Consider the following 13,348-nt stretch of genomic DNA (forward strand, 5'->3'; position numbering starts at 1 on the left):
AAAATTGTATTTCCAAAATCCCTGAGAATCATCCAATCTCTGTTGGAAGATATCTAGTAATGACCAACTCACTACCTAACAAGTAATCCCATTTCATTTTTAAGCTGTTCTGCTTGCTAATAACAATTTATTTCACACAGAATAAATTTAGGAAGCATAAACTCAGCAAGGATGAAGATTGCTACTCAAGATTTTTTTTTCACTTTACTCGTCCCTTTGGGACTTTCCCAAGTCTCTTCCCTTGCTCAAACCCTACTCTTCTCATTCCTATACCTATAGCAGATAATTTAGGCTTCAATCAAATTCTCTAAGATAAGGCTCCCTTGACTCTCCTCAATTCCACAATTATCATCCATTCCCTCCTTCTCCCTCATTTTTCTTCTTGTGATTTGTACCCTTGATTCAATTCCTAATGATCCATGTCTTCTGACTTATAAATTCAATCAACACTCTTGCCTGAACAAATATCTGATTGCCTGTAAATCCTCACCCTGATTATACCAACTGCAGAATATGGATTCCAGAGAAGAGTCCACAAGACCATCTCTCACATCTTGGAAGACTTATTATCATTCTGATAGTTTTCAGTTCATTTTTTAAAGCCTTGCAACATGATTAATATATATTTCAATTGTGATATAACTTGGCTTTCAAGGAATTCTTATCACATACTTTCATTAGTTGTTGTTTGGAAAATCATTTGTCTCTTCTGACACTGAGTTCAGAGTATAGGCAGATGAATTCTATGTAATTCTATAGAGAATGACTATGGGAATCACTAAAAATAAGATTTTTATTCAATTTTAATTTATTTTAAAATTTTGTTTAATATGCAATATCTCCCTTTCTAAGAATCTTAGCCAGGGACAACATTTAGTTCCTCTGTATTCTCCAAATCAACTCACCTTCCTCGAAGCTTCACAGCCTCAGCAAACTGGCAATTATCCATTGCCTTCTGAACTTCCTGAGTCTTAAAAAAAAAACAAAAGAGTAAAAGTTTAAAAAATATCAAAATACAAGATATTTTCTAATGTAATAAAGGGAATAGAACAGCAGATCTGAAGTCAGGAAGAATCATTTGTATGGGTTCAAATTTGGTCAGACTCTAACTAGCTGTGTGACCCCAGTCAATCACTTAACTCTGTTTACCTTAGTTTCCTCATCTGGTAAAATTGGCTGGAGAAAAAAATGGCAAACTACTCTTTGCCAAGAAACCCCAAAGGGGGTCACAAAAAGTTGGACACGTCTGAACAACAGCAACAAGAAGAAACAGTTTGCTTCCTTTTTTTCCCTTTTCAGAATGTAATGTAGACAGATTTGGCGGCCCATATATTAAAAATTTGATATGGCAACATAATGTTCAGTCCATAGACATGGTTACCATGGCCACACTGAATAGATGTAGACAAGACTGAGTCTTGCAGTGAGGGATGATGTGATAGCTACTGTTAATGATCACAATGTGACTCCATTGCTATTTTACCTGATTTTAAAGGATACTGTAAAATGTCAAGTGTTAAAATCAGAAATGAATATCATTCTTATTATTGTCATCTGACTGCCTCCCCACCCCTATCCCCAAGGCAGTAGACAGACAGTATTATCAGTTTTGTTTTTTTTTTTTTTTTTTGTATCTTAGTCATTTAAATGTCCCTGCTCAAGGATTTGAGCCTAAGATTTAATAGGGGGATGGCAGAAGGCTAAACAGCTTTTAGAAAACTTTCAGTGCTTTCAATGAGCCCAAAATGCTCCCTCAGGTTCAATGTCCATCATTTTCATATTTCTTGCTGGCCAGGAAACTGGCTTTATTCAGTCCTATTCATCTTGCAATTAAGAGCTGATATTGTAAAAGACACTGTTGCCAGACTATTTATGAAAGGACAGGATAAGAATTATTTCAAATGAGGAAAAATAGAAGGGTCACATTGTATCCTAGCAAAAATAATGTCTGTGCTGGTAAATCCATGTACTGACATATCAGCTCACCTAACAGATTTGTTTAGCTCTGGGTGTACTGTTTTAAATATTCTTTGACTTTGAGACATGTTATTGTTCAGCTGTCTCCTCTCTACAAACTTCAATACCACATAATTTAGTGCCTGATTATATACTATTTCATGCTGTGCTCTGTTTTGTATGTGCATGCCCCATCTCCCCAGCAATATTCTAAAATCTCTTCAGGGGATGGTTCTTGCATATTTCTTTTGAATTCTCTCAGCACCTAGAATGGAACTGTTGCTCACTAAATCATTACTGACTCATCCTTTTGGAAACTCAAAGATGCCAAGATTCATTTTAAAACAACAAAAACAAAAATAACTAATTTAGATGAGATTATTAAAAAGTATCTCACAGATTGTAACTAAGATGATGCAGATGAAAATTACAAAATTAAATAAAGTGATATTAATCTATATAGTTTCACAAAAGAGTAATTAAAAATGAGAATAATGAATTCAGTGAAGTGGTTGCATTATATGAATTCACACTGAATATGTCCATTGGAATGGAACCAATTACCACATTTTTGATAATTATAACTTATAATAGTAATTTCAAATACATGAAACCACTTCACAAGAATAATTATTCACATTACTTGGGGCCTAGCTATGTTTTGGTATTAAACTACTATTACTATATATTCCTTAGTTCATTTATTAGTATGTTGGAGACTTCAATTTGCTTTTTCTCTGTTCAATGAATGACAAAACAGAAAGGCTTCACTCAGACTGTTGTTTAGTTCAGTTAGTAACAGTCACTAATTGTCACCCATCACTTTCCCAGTCCACTCAATTAACTGGAACCACCAGTTGGCCCCATCCCAAAAACTTACCATATGCACACACTCCATCAGGGGCAGACGCACAGACTGGTTTCCAGACAGGGAAACAACACATGCAGGGGTATCTGGTGTAGCCTCAAGAAGGGCCAGTACAGCATCAACACCCATGCGACTTGCCTAGAAAGGAAATAATGTTAAAAACGTGAGATCCAAAGATATCACATGAAAAAAGACATCTGGGAAAAGTTGATTAGTACCTTTCGGATCTTTGGAAATAGTCTACCATCTCAAATGTTTGCCATTCTCAGGGTATAGGTTCTGAATATCATCATGAATAAATGAATCATTTGTACTTGTGCCTTATACAAAATACGTGGATAGTTATTCACATGCTCCTTTTTTTTTTTTAAAGACTTTTCCTTTATGGAAAAGGAGAAAGCCTTAATTATTTGTTAATGGTCTTTAACCCCTCCTTAACCTGCCAGTTTCATTTTAGCAAAAAGAGTACACCTCACTCAGGATTCCTGAGATTGAGGAAAATTAAAGCAAGTAAATGAACCCATGTATCCTCAATCTAGATAATTTTTTTATTCTCTTATTCTATGTTTCTTAGCAAGTCCTTAGCTGTTCCAATATAGACTTTTAGAATCCACTCTCACTAGTCCCCCGGCTATTATGGTAATGAATAAGGATGCCTCTTAGTATTTATTTTTTAGACTCTTTGGGTTTGATTTACTTTTCTTAGTTAAGCTGGCTAGTCTCAAGCTGACTTCAAAACAAGAACAAGAGACCATTAATGTCTCAGATGATGGAGTTCCTAACTTGACCAGAAATGGAACATTCTACACTTTGCCAAATGGTCCTATTAGGGTACTCATCCTGAATGTTAGCCAGTATATCTACTATTTAACAAGATTGAGGTTTTGTTCCTTTGAATATCCCAAAATAGACTTTTTCTTGGAAGCATGCTAAATAAAAGGGGGTAATTACTCCTACAAACTTACCAGAATCCTGTCAAAAGCAGAAGGAGTTCCTCCTCTTTGGACATGTCCAAGAATTGTCACACGAGTATCATATCCCAGTTGTTTAACTACAAGCTACAGAAAAATTCATCATTTTGATGAGGAAACATAATGTTGCAACAGGGAGCTGTGTGTTATTTGAATAACATTCATAAGAATAACACAAGAATAGTATGTAGTAAAAGATAATACTTTACATCTTAACTGAGGGAAATGTGTTTTGAGGTTGCTTTAAAAAACACTTTCTTATCTCTAGATATGACTAGAAAATATTGAATCTCTAGTTTTCCCCCTCTGAGGTAAGATGGTAAACTAAAAATCTATTCAAAATTGTTCTTGGGGGAAAAAAACAAACAAAACAAACAAAAATACTTTATTGCCCAAGAAGGTCAAAGAAGAAAGTTATATATTAAAAGTTCAACAGTGTATATTCATATACAAAATGAGAATTAAGAGACTGCAAATTTTCTTCTAATCATCTAAATTGCCTAACATTTTGCAAACTTTGAGACAGTATGGTGTAAGAAGTATGACATTCATTGAGGGCTAGGCATGTTATCAGGAAGACAAGTTTAAATCCTACCTTTGATACTTATCAGAAGTGACCTTGAGCAAATAAGTCATGATCTCCAAAGCCCTCAGTCAATGCTATAGCATTTGCCTTCTAAATTATAAAAGCTGATGAAATCAAAGATCTGTATTTGCTTATGAGGCAGCATATCACAGCTGAAAGATCACTGTACCAGTCAGGATACCTCAATTCTAGTTCCTGAAATCCAGTACTAACCAGATGAGAAAAGTTACACAAAGAACTTCATTCCAATTTCCCCAAAAGTGAAATGAAGAGACTAGACTAGTTCTGCCTTTGGTTTTTTCCAGTTGTAACAGTCTGTGATTACAGAATATACACAACTGCCTCAAACACAATAGAATGGGATAGGAAAACAAAACAAAACAAAACTTAAGAAATGTCTTTGAGCTTCATGTAAAACTGAAGTTAGAGTCAAATATCATTTCCTACAAACACTGGCAAATGTCCTCTAAATTTAAATGTTTAAGAATAGTGGAACCCAATTTATTACAGCACAATTTATGTTAAAAATAAAGTAGATGCTTAGTAAATAAAATTCAAATTTTCAATTTCAACCAAAAATTGTCAGTTTTTGATCTTGTTAATAAAGTCAGTGGAGACAGATACAACCAACTTGAACAATGAAGGTAGTTGTGAAGCTGAAGCCCAGATCCTCCTTTGTGCCTCACCCTGTCCTACAGTCCTAACCACCTCCAAGAATTTGCTTGTGCTTCCCAATGCTTGCTTACTTCATAGAGCCTTGCAATAACAGCAATCCTGTGAGATAAACTAAGAAGCCTCTGGGGAGGCAGGTTTGTACTGATAGATGTGTGGTACCAGCCAGAGCAGCCCAACAAAAAAGCCCAGTGTAGTAGGTTCTTTCTTCAGACTTGCAAATAACATGGTGACTCACTTTCAATAAATTCAAGATGGCTGTATTCCCAGACAAGCCTTTGAGTTGATTGCTCCAGGCTAGAAGGTAACCAAGAGAGGACACTAAAGTGTTCCAGCCATTACAATTTAATCCAACAAGCTCTGCTTTTGTTACTGACAAATACTCATTGTGTGACCTTGGGTGCTTAGATCTCCAGTATATTAAGATTTAGACAACTTTCCGATTGAGTGGAGAGTTGTAGAATAGCTGACCTACATTGCTCTCTCATCTAGAAGATGTAGCAAGGAGACCATAGGCTTCTTCCTTATCTGTAAAATGGGGTTTACAATAGCATCTACTTCACAGGGTCTTTGTGAAGATCAAATGTGATGAAAATAAAAAGGAAGTGACTGGTAAGCCTTAGAGAGCTATATAAATGTGAGCTATCATCCACATCTATACCGTTACATGATAAGCACAGTGCTATGCACTGGGGATGCTAGGATAAAATAAAAGTTACTTGTTGCTTTAAAAAGAATAATCTTTCTGCTGTTAAAATCTGTACTTATACCTCCAATGGAAATCCTAATTATAAGGAAAAACATCATATTCTCATGAGCATCTATCTTTATTCTTAGCATATATTGTTCTGCTGTATAAATTAGATGCTTCTTACCATCACTGGAAGGTGTTATTTTTGTGAGGATTTATAAAAATAAATATCTATAAGAGATAACTTCTCAGAAGCATTATAGTAAAGGCTGACTACTTACATCCTTAACCTTCTCTGAAGTAATAGGTTTATTATGGATATCAATCGCCCCTTCTGCAACAATTATGATGTTCAGCCTCTTCTTGTTGGCACGGTTCTATAGGAAAAGAAAATAACATTTTTCAAAGACCTGACCCAATGGGAAGTCTTAATTCTCTTGTCCCACTTTTCCAACGCAAATTCAATTAACCCATCTCCTACTAAAAGAACTTCTTTTTCCTGTTTCTTCCTCCCTTTGGACTCCAGAGAATAAACAAAATCACCTTTTGTGGTACCAGTCTATGTTTGTTAAGGATCTGAGAAAAGTTTGTGGACAGAACAGACATAATTTTTAAAGAAATGATCAGGGCTTCATGCTTTTCTCAAATTGTGTTGTTTTAGAGAGGATGTTTCAGAAGGGAACAACCATTCACCCATTCATCCAGTTACCTTTTTTCTACCTGCCCTCCATTTTCAATCATTTGCCTATTACTATTTTCTCCAGGTTGGGCAGGTAGGTGGAACAGTGGATACAGCACTGGAGCTGAGCCAGGAGAACCAGGAAGATCTGAGTTCAACTACAGTCTCAGATACTTCTTAGTTGTGAGCCTAGGTGGTTAGATGGTGCAGTAGATATAGCGTGCTGGCTCTGGAATCAGGCTCATCTTCTTGTATTCAAATCTGGCCTCAGATATTTACTGGAGTGTGACCCTGGACGAGTCTCTTAACCCTGTCTGTCTCAGTTTCCTCATCCATAAAATCAATTAGAGAAGGAAATGACAAACCAGTCCAGTATCTTTGCCTAGAAAACCCTAAATGGGATCGTGAAGAATTGGACACACCTGAAATGACTTGAGCAACAAAAATTTCCTCCAAAACTACCTTCTCTCTTCTATTCCCATTGATATCACCTTTGCTTAATACTTTATTACTTCTCACCAAGATTACTGAAAAAGATGTCATGCAATTTCCCCCCCACTACTCAGTTTCTCTCTTCTCCAATTCAGTCTACACCCAGCTCTCAGATTAATTCCCATTTAAGTTTCCATTTCCATCATTCTGATGCTAAAACACTTTCTTCATTGTACTTAGCATTGTATTCATTGGTACCCATCTGTTTTTTTCAGCCTTATTTAGCAAAACACATATGGCCTTGTCAAACTGGACTTTCTATTTCCCAAACAGGATATAGATTTTTTTCCCTGCTATAATATATTTGTTCATATTTTTCTTTACACCTGGGGATGCCTCTCCATTTCCCTGCTTTATTTCTACCAGTCAATATCCTACCAAACTCAGGGATTCTAATAGCATGTCCTTTATGAAGCCAAAATGAAACTGAATTACTCCTCCAAAATAGAATTTCTCTTTTCTCATTTCCCCTGAGTACCATTATGTCCTTCTCTTATGAAACTTAACAGTATTCCATTTTGTAGTACATTTAATCTGTGATCTAGTCTTACCTCATTTCTCCTCTTCTTTATCTAAGGCTCTTTCATGAGAAGGGCTTAACACAGTGGTTTATTATGCATATGGAAGGCATTCAAGTAATTCTTTGAATGTGTAAATGTTCAAAAGGAAGAACCAAATTGTCAAGTCCTGCCATTTACATCCTTTCAATTCAATTAACAAATATTTCTAGAGTAAATTATGTATAAGACACTCTAGGACTCAGAGAAGTAAAGAACTTGCCCTCAAGGACCTTAAAATCTAATGGGGAAGATAAAACAAGCACACTAACACATTTTTTTTAAAAGCCTCAAAATTTGACAGTTGCCTGTTTTTCTCTTTTAAAATACTATGCTAATGTTAGTCCTAGGAGTGTCAATTGTTGATGAGGATAGGGAATTTAAAATGTATAGTCTATGAAAATAACTTCTGGCTGTAGCTATAGTAGAAATTACAAAAACATTCAAATTTTAAAACTCTGATCCATTTCCAAAGTGTAAATGTAAATTAAGTTAAATCAAATAAAATTAAATCAAACATGGATAATTCTAAGAAAAATTAAAACAACTGCACAATCCAAGGCAGAATTCTACAGGAATGCACATCGTGCTTGAGCTGAATAATACCCCCTCATCCCCAAACCCACATACTACTGGAGAAATCTACTACTTCAAAAAATTAAACAAACTCTGTAAGTTTGATACAAAATTCTAAAATAATGCTGAAATCAAGTTTTTACACACACACACATAATCTTAGAACATTAAAATGTCTTTACTTATTCCATAATACTTCATACTCTCCCAAAGAATTCTTCCTCCTCCTTTTTCTGGGCATTTTAATATATAATTTTTATATTATAAAGTCTTTCAAGGCTAGGGCTTAACTAGTGAATGATATATAGAACTGATATTCTATAGACTTGTGGATTAATGATATACAATCCAGTAATTACTGTAGATAGTGAAATAACTAAGATAGACACTTCTGATCTCCTTTTGCAAATGTCTTCAGTTCTCCTGTATTTATACAATAAGTTCTGTGATAAAATATTAAAATATATTCAAATGAAGAACAGATAAGAAAGGACAGACAACTAATGCAAATATTGAGCTTCTGTTCTCGAACTCCATTGGGTTTATCCCATAATTAGACCCATTAATATATAAGAAAGTATTTTTTAATCTTTTGCTAGACATTCTAATTTAACAAATATTCTCATGGAATAATTAAAAAAAAAACCTTTCACAACATGAAAATGAGAAAAGTACAACATAATTAACGAGAAGCCAATAAAATTGAAAAGTTTAAACCATAATGAAAAAATATAGTTAATGAACAGAGAACATTTTCCATGTAATATTAATGAGGAATTAGGATGATATAAGAAAATAGTCCCATTCTGGGTAAGATAATTGGTGATATGCCAAGCTAATGGAAAACCAAGTAGGTTTTCAGGCTAAATCTGGTCTCAAAAGCCAGAACCCACAGACAAGACTCATTATCTAGACTAAATAATTTATTAGTAGTTCTAGGAAAAAGATTTTTTTTTCCATTATAGAAAGTACAACTTAAACATATGAACATGTGAAAACAACATATATAGCAAGTGACATTAAAATCATTTATTCACCTCAAATAGTTTAGTACAGAGAAGCTTCTCCCAGCCTTCTTCTGGTGGGTATTCAGGAATAAATACCCAATCTGCACCACAAGCCAGGGCACTCACAAGAGCTAGATATCTATTAAGGAAACAGCATAAGGCAGACATTACACTTTGTAGGTGACATTGTACTAGACTGAGAATTGAATGGGAGGAAGAAGCAGATTGGACAGCATTTGGGCAAACCCAAATTATATACTTTTGGTATATATGGAGGGAGGCAGTGGAGAAAAACCCTAAACTATTTTCCCCCATCAATCGTCTTTTCCTAAAATGTTAAATGGTTGTGAATTATAGAAAATCCCCAAACCTAAAGAGTTGAAATTGCAACTAATTCAATAGTCAGACAAAGATAGATGGCAGGATTAAGTACTCCACAGCATATTATAGACTAAGAATTTCAGATTTGGAAGACACCTAGAAGGCAACTACAGCAAGCTAAAGAAGAATCTATTTGATGTTGTACCCCAAAAGGGGTCAATCTACCCTGCCTTTACCTAAAGACCTAAAATGTGGAAGAATGTATTATCTCTTGAGACAAACCCAATTTTTTTTAAGACAGTTCTCACTGTCTAAATTTTTCTTTAAATCATTGATGATATTGTGTAGAGAAAGTAATATAAAAAGTATCATTAAGAAATTGAGTGATCAGAAAAGTAGGAATTGTCATATATTGAGAATGAGAGGTATTGTATTAGATTATATTTATACCCCCAAGAATGCCCCATTCTGAGCAGAATAGTTAGGGAGGATCTCTGAGAAGACTTAGACAAAAACTACACAGGATGAGAAGGTGTGAGTGAGATCTGATCTATTTTGATGGAAGACACACCAACTTCATTGAGATCAGATATATTGTGAAGTTAAGTATACACTGGACAATAATAACAACAGAGTAATATAATAAAAAATGTACTCAAAGAAGAATCAAGAGTCCTGGATTCTACTGCTGGGTCTTCCAACAACTAAAAGTATGTGACTTTACTTCTGGGGCTCAGTTTCCTCATTTGTAAAATGAGGAGATTTAAACATGGTGATTTCCAATGTCTCTAAATTATATTATTTTCTAAACACATACCCACAGTGTCTTCCCATAACCTCCAGAACAAAGGTCCTCTGGTGACTGTAAGACAAAAAAATAAGGTATAGAAACATAATTAATCCTGATACTGGTATGAAAACCAAACTGAAAGATAGAGGAATAAGTCAGAATAAAAGTAAGAATATAATTCTACAGTCACTAGAGGTATATAAATTGGCCATGTACAGATTCATTCTCTACAAATGCAAATCTGTTTATTCATGCAGATGCTTCAAAACATTCAGTATGAAATAGTCTCTCAACTCATTGAAAAACTGCTATTTTTCAAGATACACACTTATTTTTTTATTTTAAAAACATATTCACAAGATGTGATTATTTAAATTTGTTTCTAGAAAACTTTCTTATGCTTATTTCAGGGGAGTGAACAAATTTGGATAAACTTATTTCCAATATAAAGAACCATTAATTGGACATATCCCCATAAAAGGAACCCAGAAGTAGGGTGCTTGGATGGTTGTGATGAAAACAGAAGAAAATGCTGGTGAAATTTCCTAAAAAAGGGAGACTTGGGGACCAAGCACAAAAGGAAAAATAAATAAGTCACAGACTCATTTTCTTACTCCCATAGTTTCAAACACTTAAGCTGTTACTAGGATATCATGAGTCCTGGGCTACTTAGATATTCCCCTTGTGACCTGGCATCCCATTTTGCTTGGACATGTTTTGTCAGCATTCAAATCTGAGCAATTACTTTGCCTAGTTCTGTTCTCTCCGTCCATTTCTTTCTATGTTTTACCTCTGGGCAGTGGTCATAATGGCATCCACAACTTCAATGATTCTGTGCAAAGCAGAGTCAGTGCCAATTGTCATATCCGTCCCACAGAAGTCATTATCTATGGAGCCCACCATCCCCACAATGTTGAGGTAAGCATATTTCTTCACAGCTTCCTTTTCAATTTTACCTGTTTAAAAATATATACAGTTTCATGGTAACTACATCTGGATATTCCAAGATAAACACAATATTTAAAGAAAAATGATCTTGTGTGAGAAACTATATACTCATTTAAATTAACTCCTCATTGGGGCAGCTAGATGGTGTAGTGGATAGAACACTGGTCCTGAAGTTAGTAGGAGCTGAGTTCAAATCTGACCTCAGACACTTAACACATCCTAACTGTGTGACCCTGGGCAAGTCACTTAACCCCAATTGACTCAGGGGAAAAATTATTTCCTCATTCTCAAAAATTTTTGGAATAATTTTTTAAGGCTTATCAAGCAAAAAAAAAATTTTCATAGAATTAGCTGCTCTTCAGATTGGTGTAATAAAAAGAATACAACTTGGCATTAGGAGAGTTGGCTTCAAATACTGCTTTCAACTCATTTTTGTGAAAGAAAGTCACAATTTCTAAAACTTGTGCTATTGGCTCCCTCACAAAGTTGTTACAAGACATGCACTCTGTAAGCTTCAACATGCTACAGAAACCAGAATTATTATTACTTGTGTCCTTGAAGTTCAAGCAATGCAAAAATTGCAATTGGCTATATTTTTAATGTTCCCATATTACTGATCTCACTTTATGACCTTCTTGGGCCTGTTCCTGACTTTCTGGACTTCAAAGGCAGGTCTTCTTTTCAATTGTGTATTCTCAGTTAGAATGTGTATTATGTTCTTCCTTTAAAATATTAAGTTCCTCAGTTTTGTGTATTGCCTTCTTTCTTCCATTAGAATAGGCAGGAATTGTTCTCCTTCATTGTATTTATACCCCCAGTATTTCCTCCCTTCTTATCTCCCTCTCTTCTTTCCAGACATTCAATGTCCAATAATATATGAAAATTTGTCTTAGAAAATTGAAGCATTTCCTAGACACTCAAAGATTTTATATATGCTTCTTACTAGAAGTATGGGCAGCAAGGAATAAGAGAAAGCTCTGAGAGTAGAAGGGGAAGAGAAACATTTATATGTTTGTCTATCTGTTTTATAAAAGAGCACAAAACATTAAAAAATGGAAAAGGAAAAGTACAAATTTGGCTCTGGCTTGTTACCATTTGTCAGACGTTCTTTATGCTCAGCTAATTTATAACACTGGTTGGTAATTGCTTCTGCCCAACTCCAAACCTTTCCCTGTCCATATTTGCTACTTCAAGGAATGATTGAACAACAATAATATACATATGTTGTATATATATGTATATACACACACACATGCATACACATACACACATCTCAAGTATGGGCTATAGGAAAACGAATTCCATTATATCCCATAACTTAAGATTTTTAGAAATTCTCTGCAGAACAACTAAGCAGAGTGGCAAAGGAAAGTCTGAGTTTAACTTCCAACCCTATTGGATTGAACTAAGAGGCTTTAAAAGAATGCTCTAAATCAGTGGGCTAAATCGAAATTCTCACATGTTAACATAACAAAACCTACTCCCAGTTACTAAAAGTTGCTATTTAAAAAGGTGGTTTTCTGTAGGCAGTAGAAGACAAGAGAAAGGAATAAATGTACCAGTTTTAGCCAATTCTTCCAATAGTCCACTCCATTCCTCACGGAAAAGGTTGGCTCCTGTTAAGCTTCCATCTCCACCAATCACACACAAGTTAGTAATTCCCTTTTGAATCAAGTTATAAGCTGCTTGTAAGCGACCTTCCCGAGTACGGAATGCTTGGCAACGTGCACTGCCAATGACTGTTCCTCCCTGGGGAAAAAAAAAATCCCATTCATTTATCTCCTTCTAAATAGAAAGACATATGCATAATCCCACTTATATATATACATAAGGCTAAAACATAGAGATTTCTTCTTGCTGGTCAGCCATCTGAAGGTGGTGAGAAAGATATGTTAATCTTCCTCTTTAGATTCTTGAACTATATTAAGATAAAAGATAAAAAGCACAGGAGTTTCCATTCATTCATTTATTCTATTCATTCAACTAACTATGTCCAACAAATTGAACCAGATGCAGGGGAGATATAAAGATAATAGAGATAAGCCCTCAAACAAGCTTACGGTTTTACTACATTATAACTATACTGTTACAGGGGATTTTTTTTTTTTGAAGAGGCACACAACCATTTTATCTCTTTTCTCAACAATGGGGAACAATACAATAAGATGTTATTCTTTATAATACACATAAACCCCCAAAGCGCTTCCAAAAATTCAGAAATAATAAAGAATGAA

The 13,348-nt window shown here is 34.8% G+C and overlaps 1 protein-coding gene across 2 annotated transcripts in view; it reads right to left on the minus strand.

Moving 5' to 3' along the window:
- Nucleotides 1-13,348, minus strand: part of PFKP (phosphofructokinase, platelet) — a 77,427-nt gene that overhangs the window by 35,359 nt on the left and 28,720 nt on the right. For both annotated transcript variants that reach the window (XM_051962153.1, XM_051962152.1), the window contains exons 4-11: nucleotides 12,674-12,863; nucleotides 10,957-11,122; nucleotides 10,194-10,238; nucleotides 9,086-9,194; nucleotides 6,026-6,121; nucleotides 3,790-3,882; nucleotides 2,837-2,962; nucleotides 906-970 (exon numbers count right to left, since the gene is read on the minus strand). In XM_051962153.1, the coding sequence (XP_051818113.1) occupies nucleotides 906-970; nucleotides 2,837-2,962; nucleotides 3,790-3,882; nucleotides 6,026-6,121; nucleotides 9,086-9,194; nucleotides 10,194-10,238; nucleotides 10,957-11,122; nucleotides 12,674-12,863 (890 nt within the window). The remainder of the gene's footprint in view (nucleotides 1-905; nucleotides 971-2,836; nucleotides 2,963-3,789; nucleotides 3,883-6,025; nucleotides 6,122-9,085; nucleotides 9,195-10,193; nucleotides 10,239-10,956; nucleotides 11,123-12,673; nucleotides 12,864-13,348) is intronic.

The sequence above is a fragment of the Antechinus flavipes genome, chromosome 5 (assembly GCF_016432865.1).
Source record: "Antechinus flavipes isolate AdamAnt ecotype Samford, QLD, Australia chromosome 5, AdamAnt_v2, whole genome shotgun sequence".
NCBI lineage: Eukaryota > Metazoa > Chordata > Mammalia > Dasyuromorphia > Dasyuridae > Antechinus > Antechinus flavipes.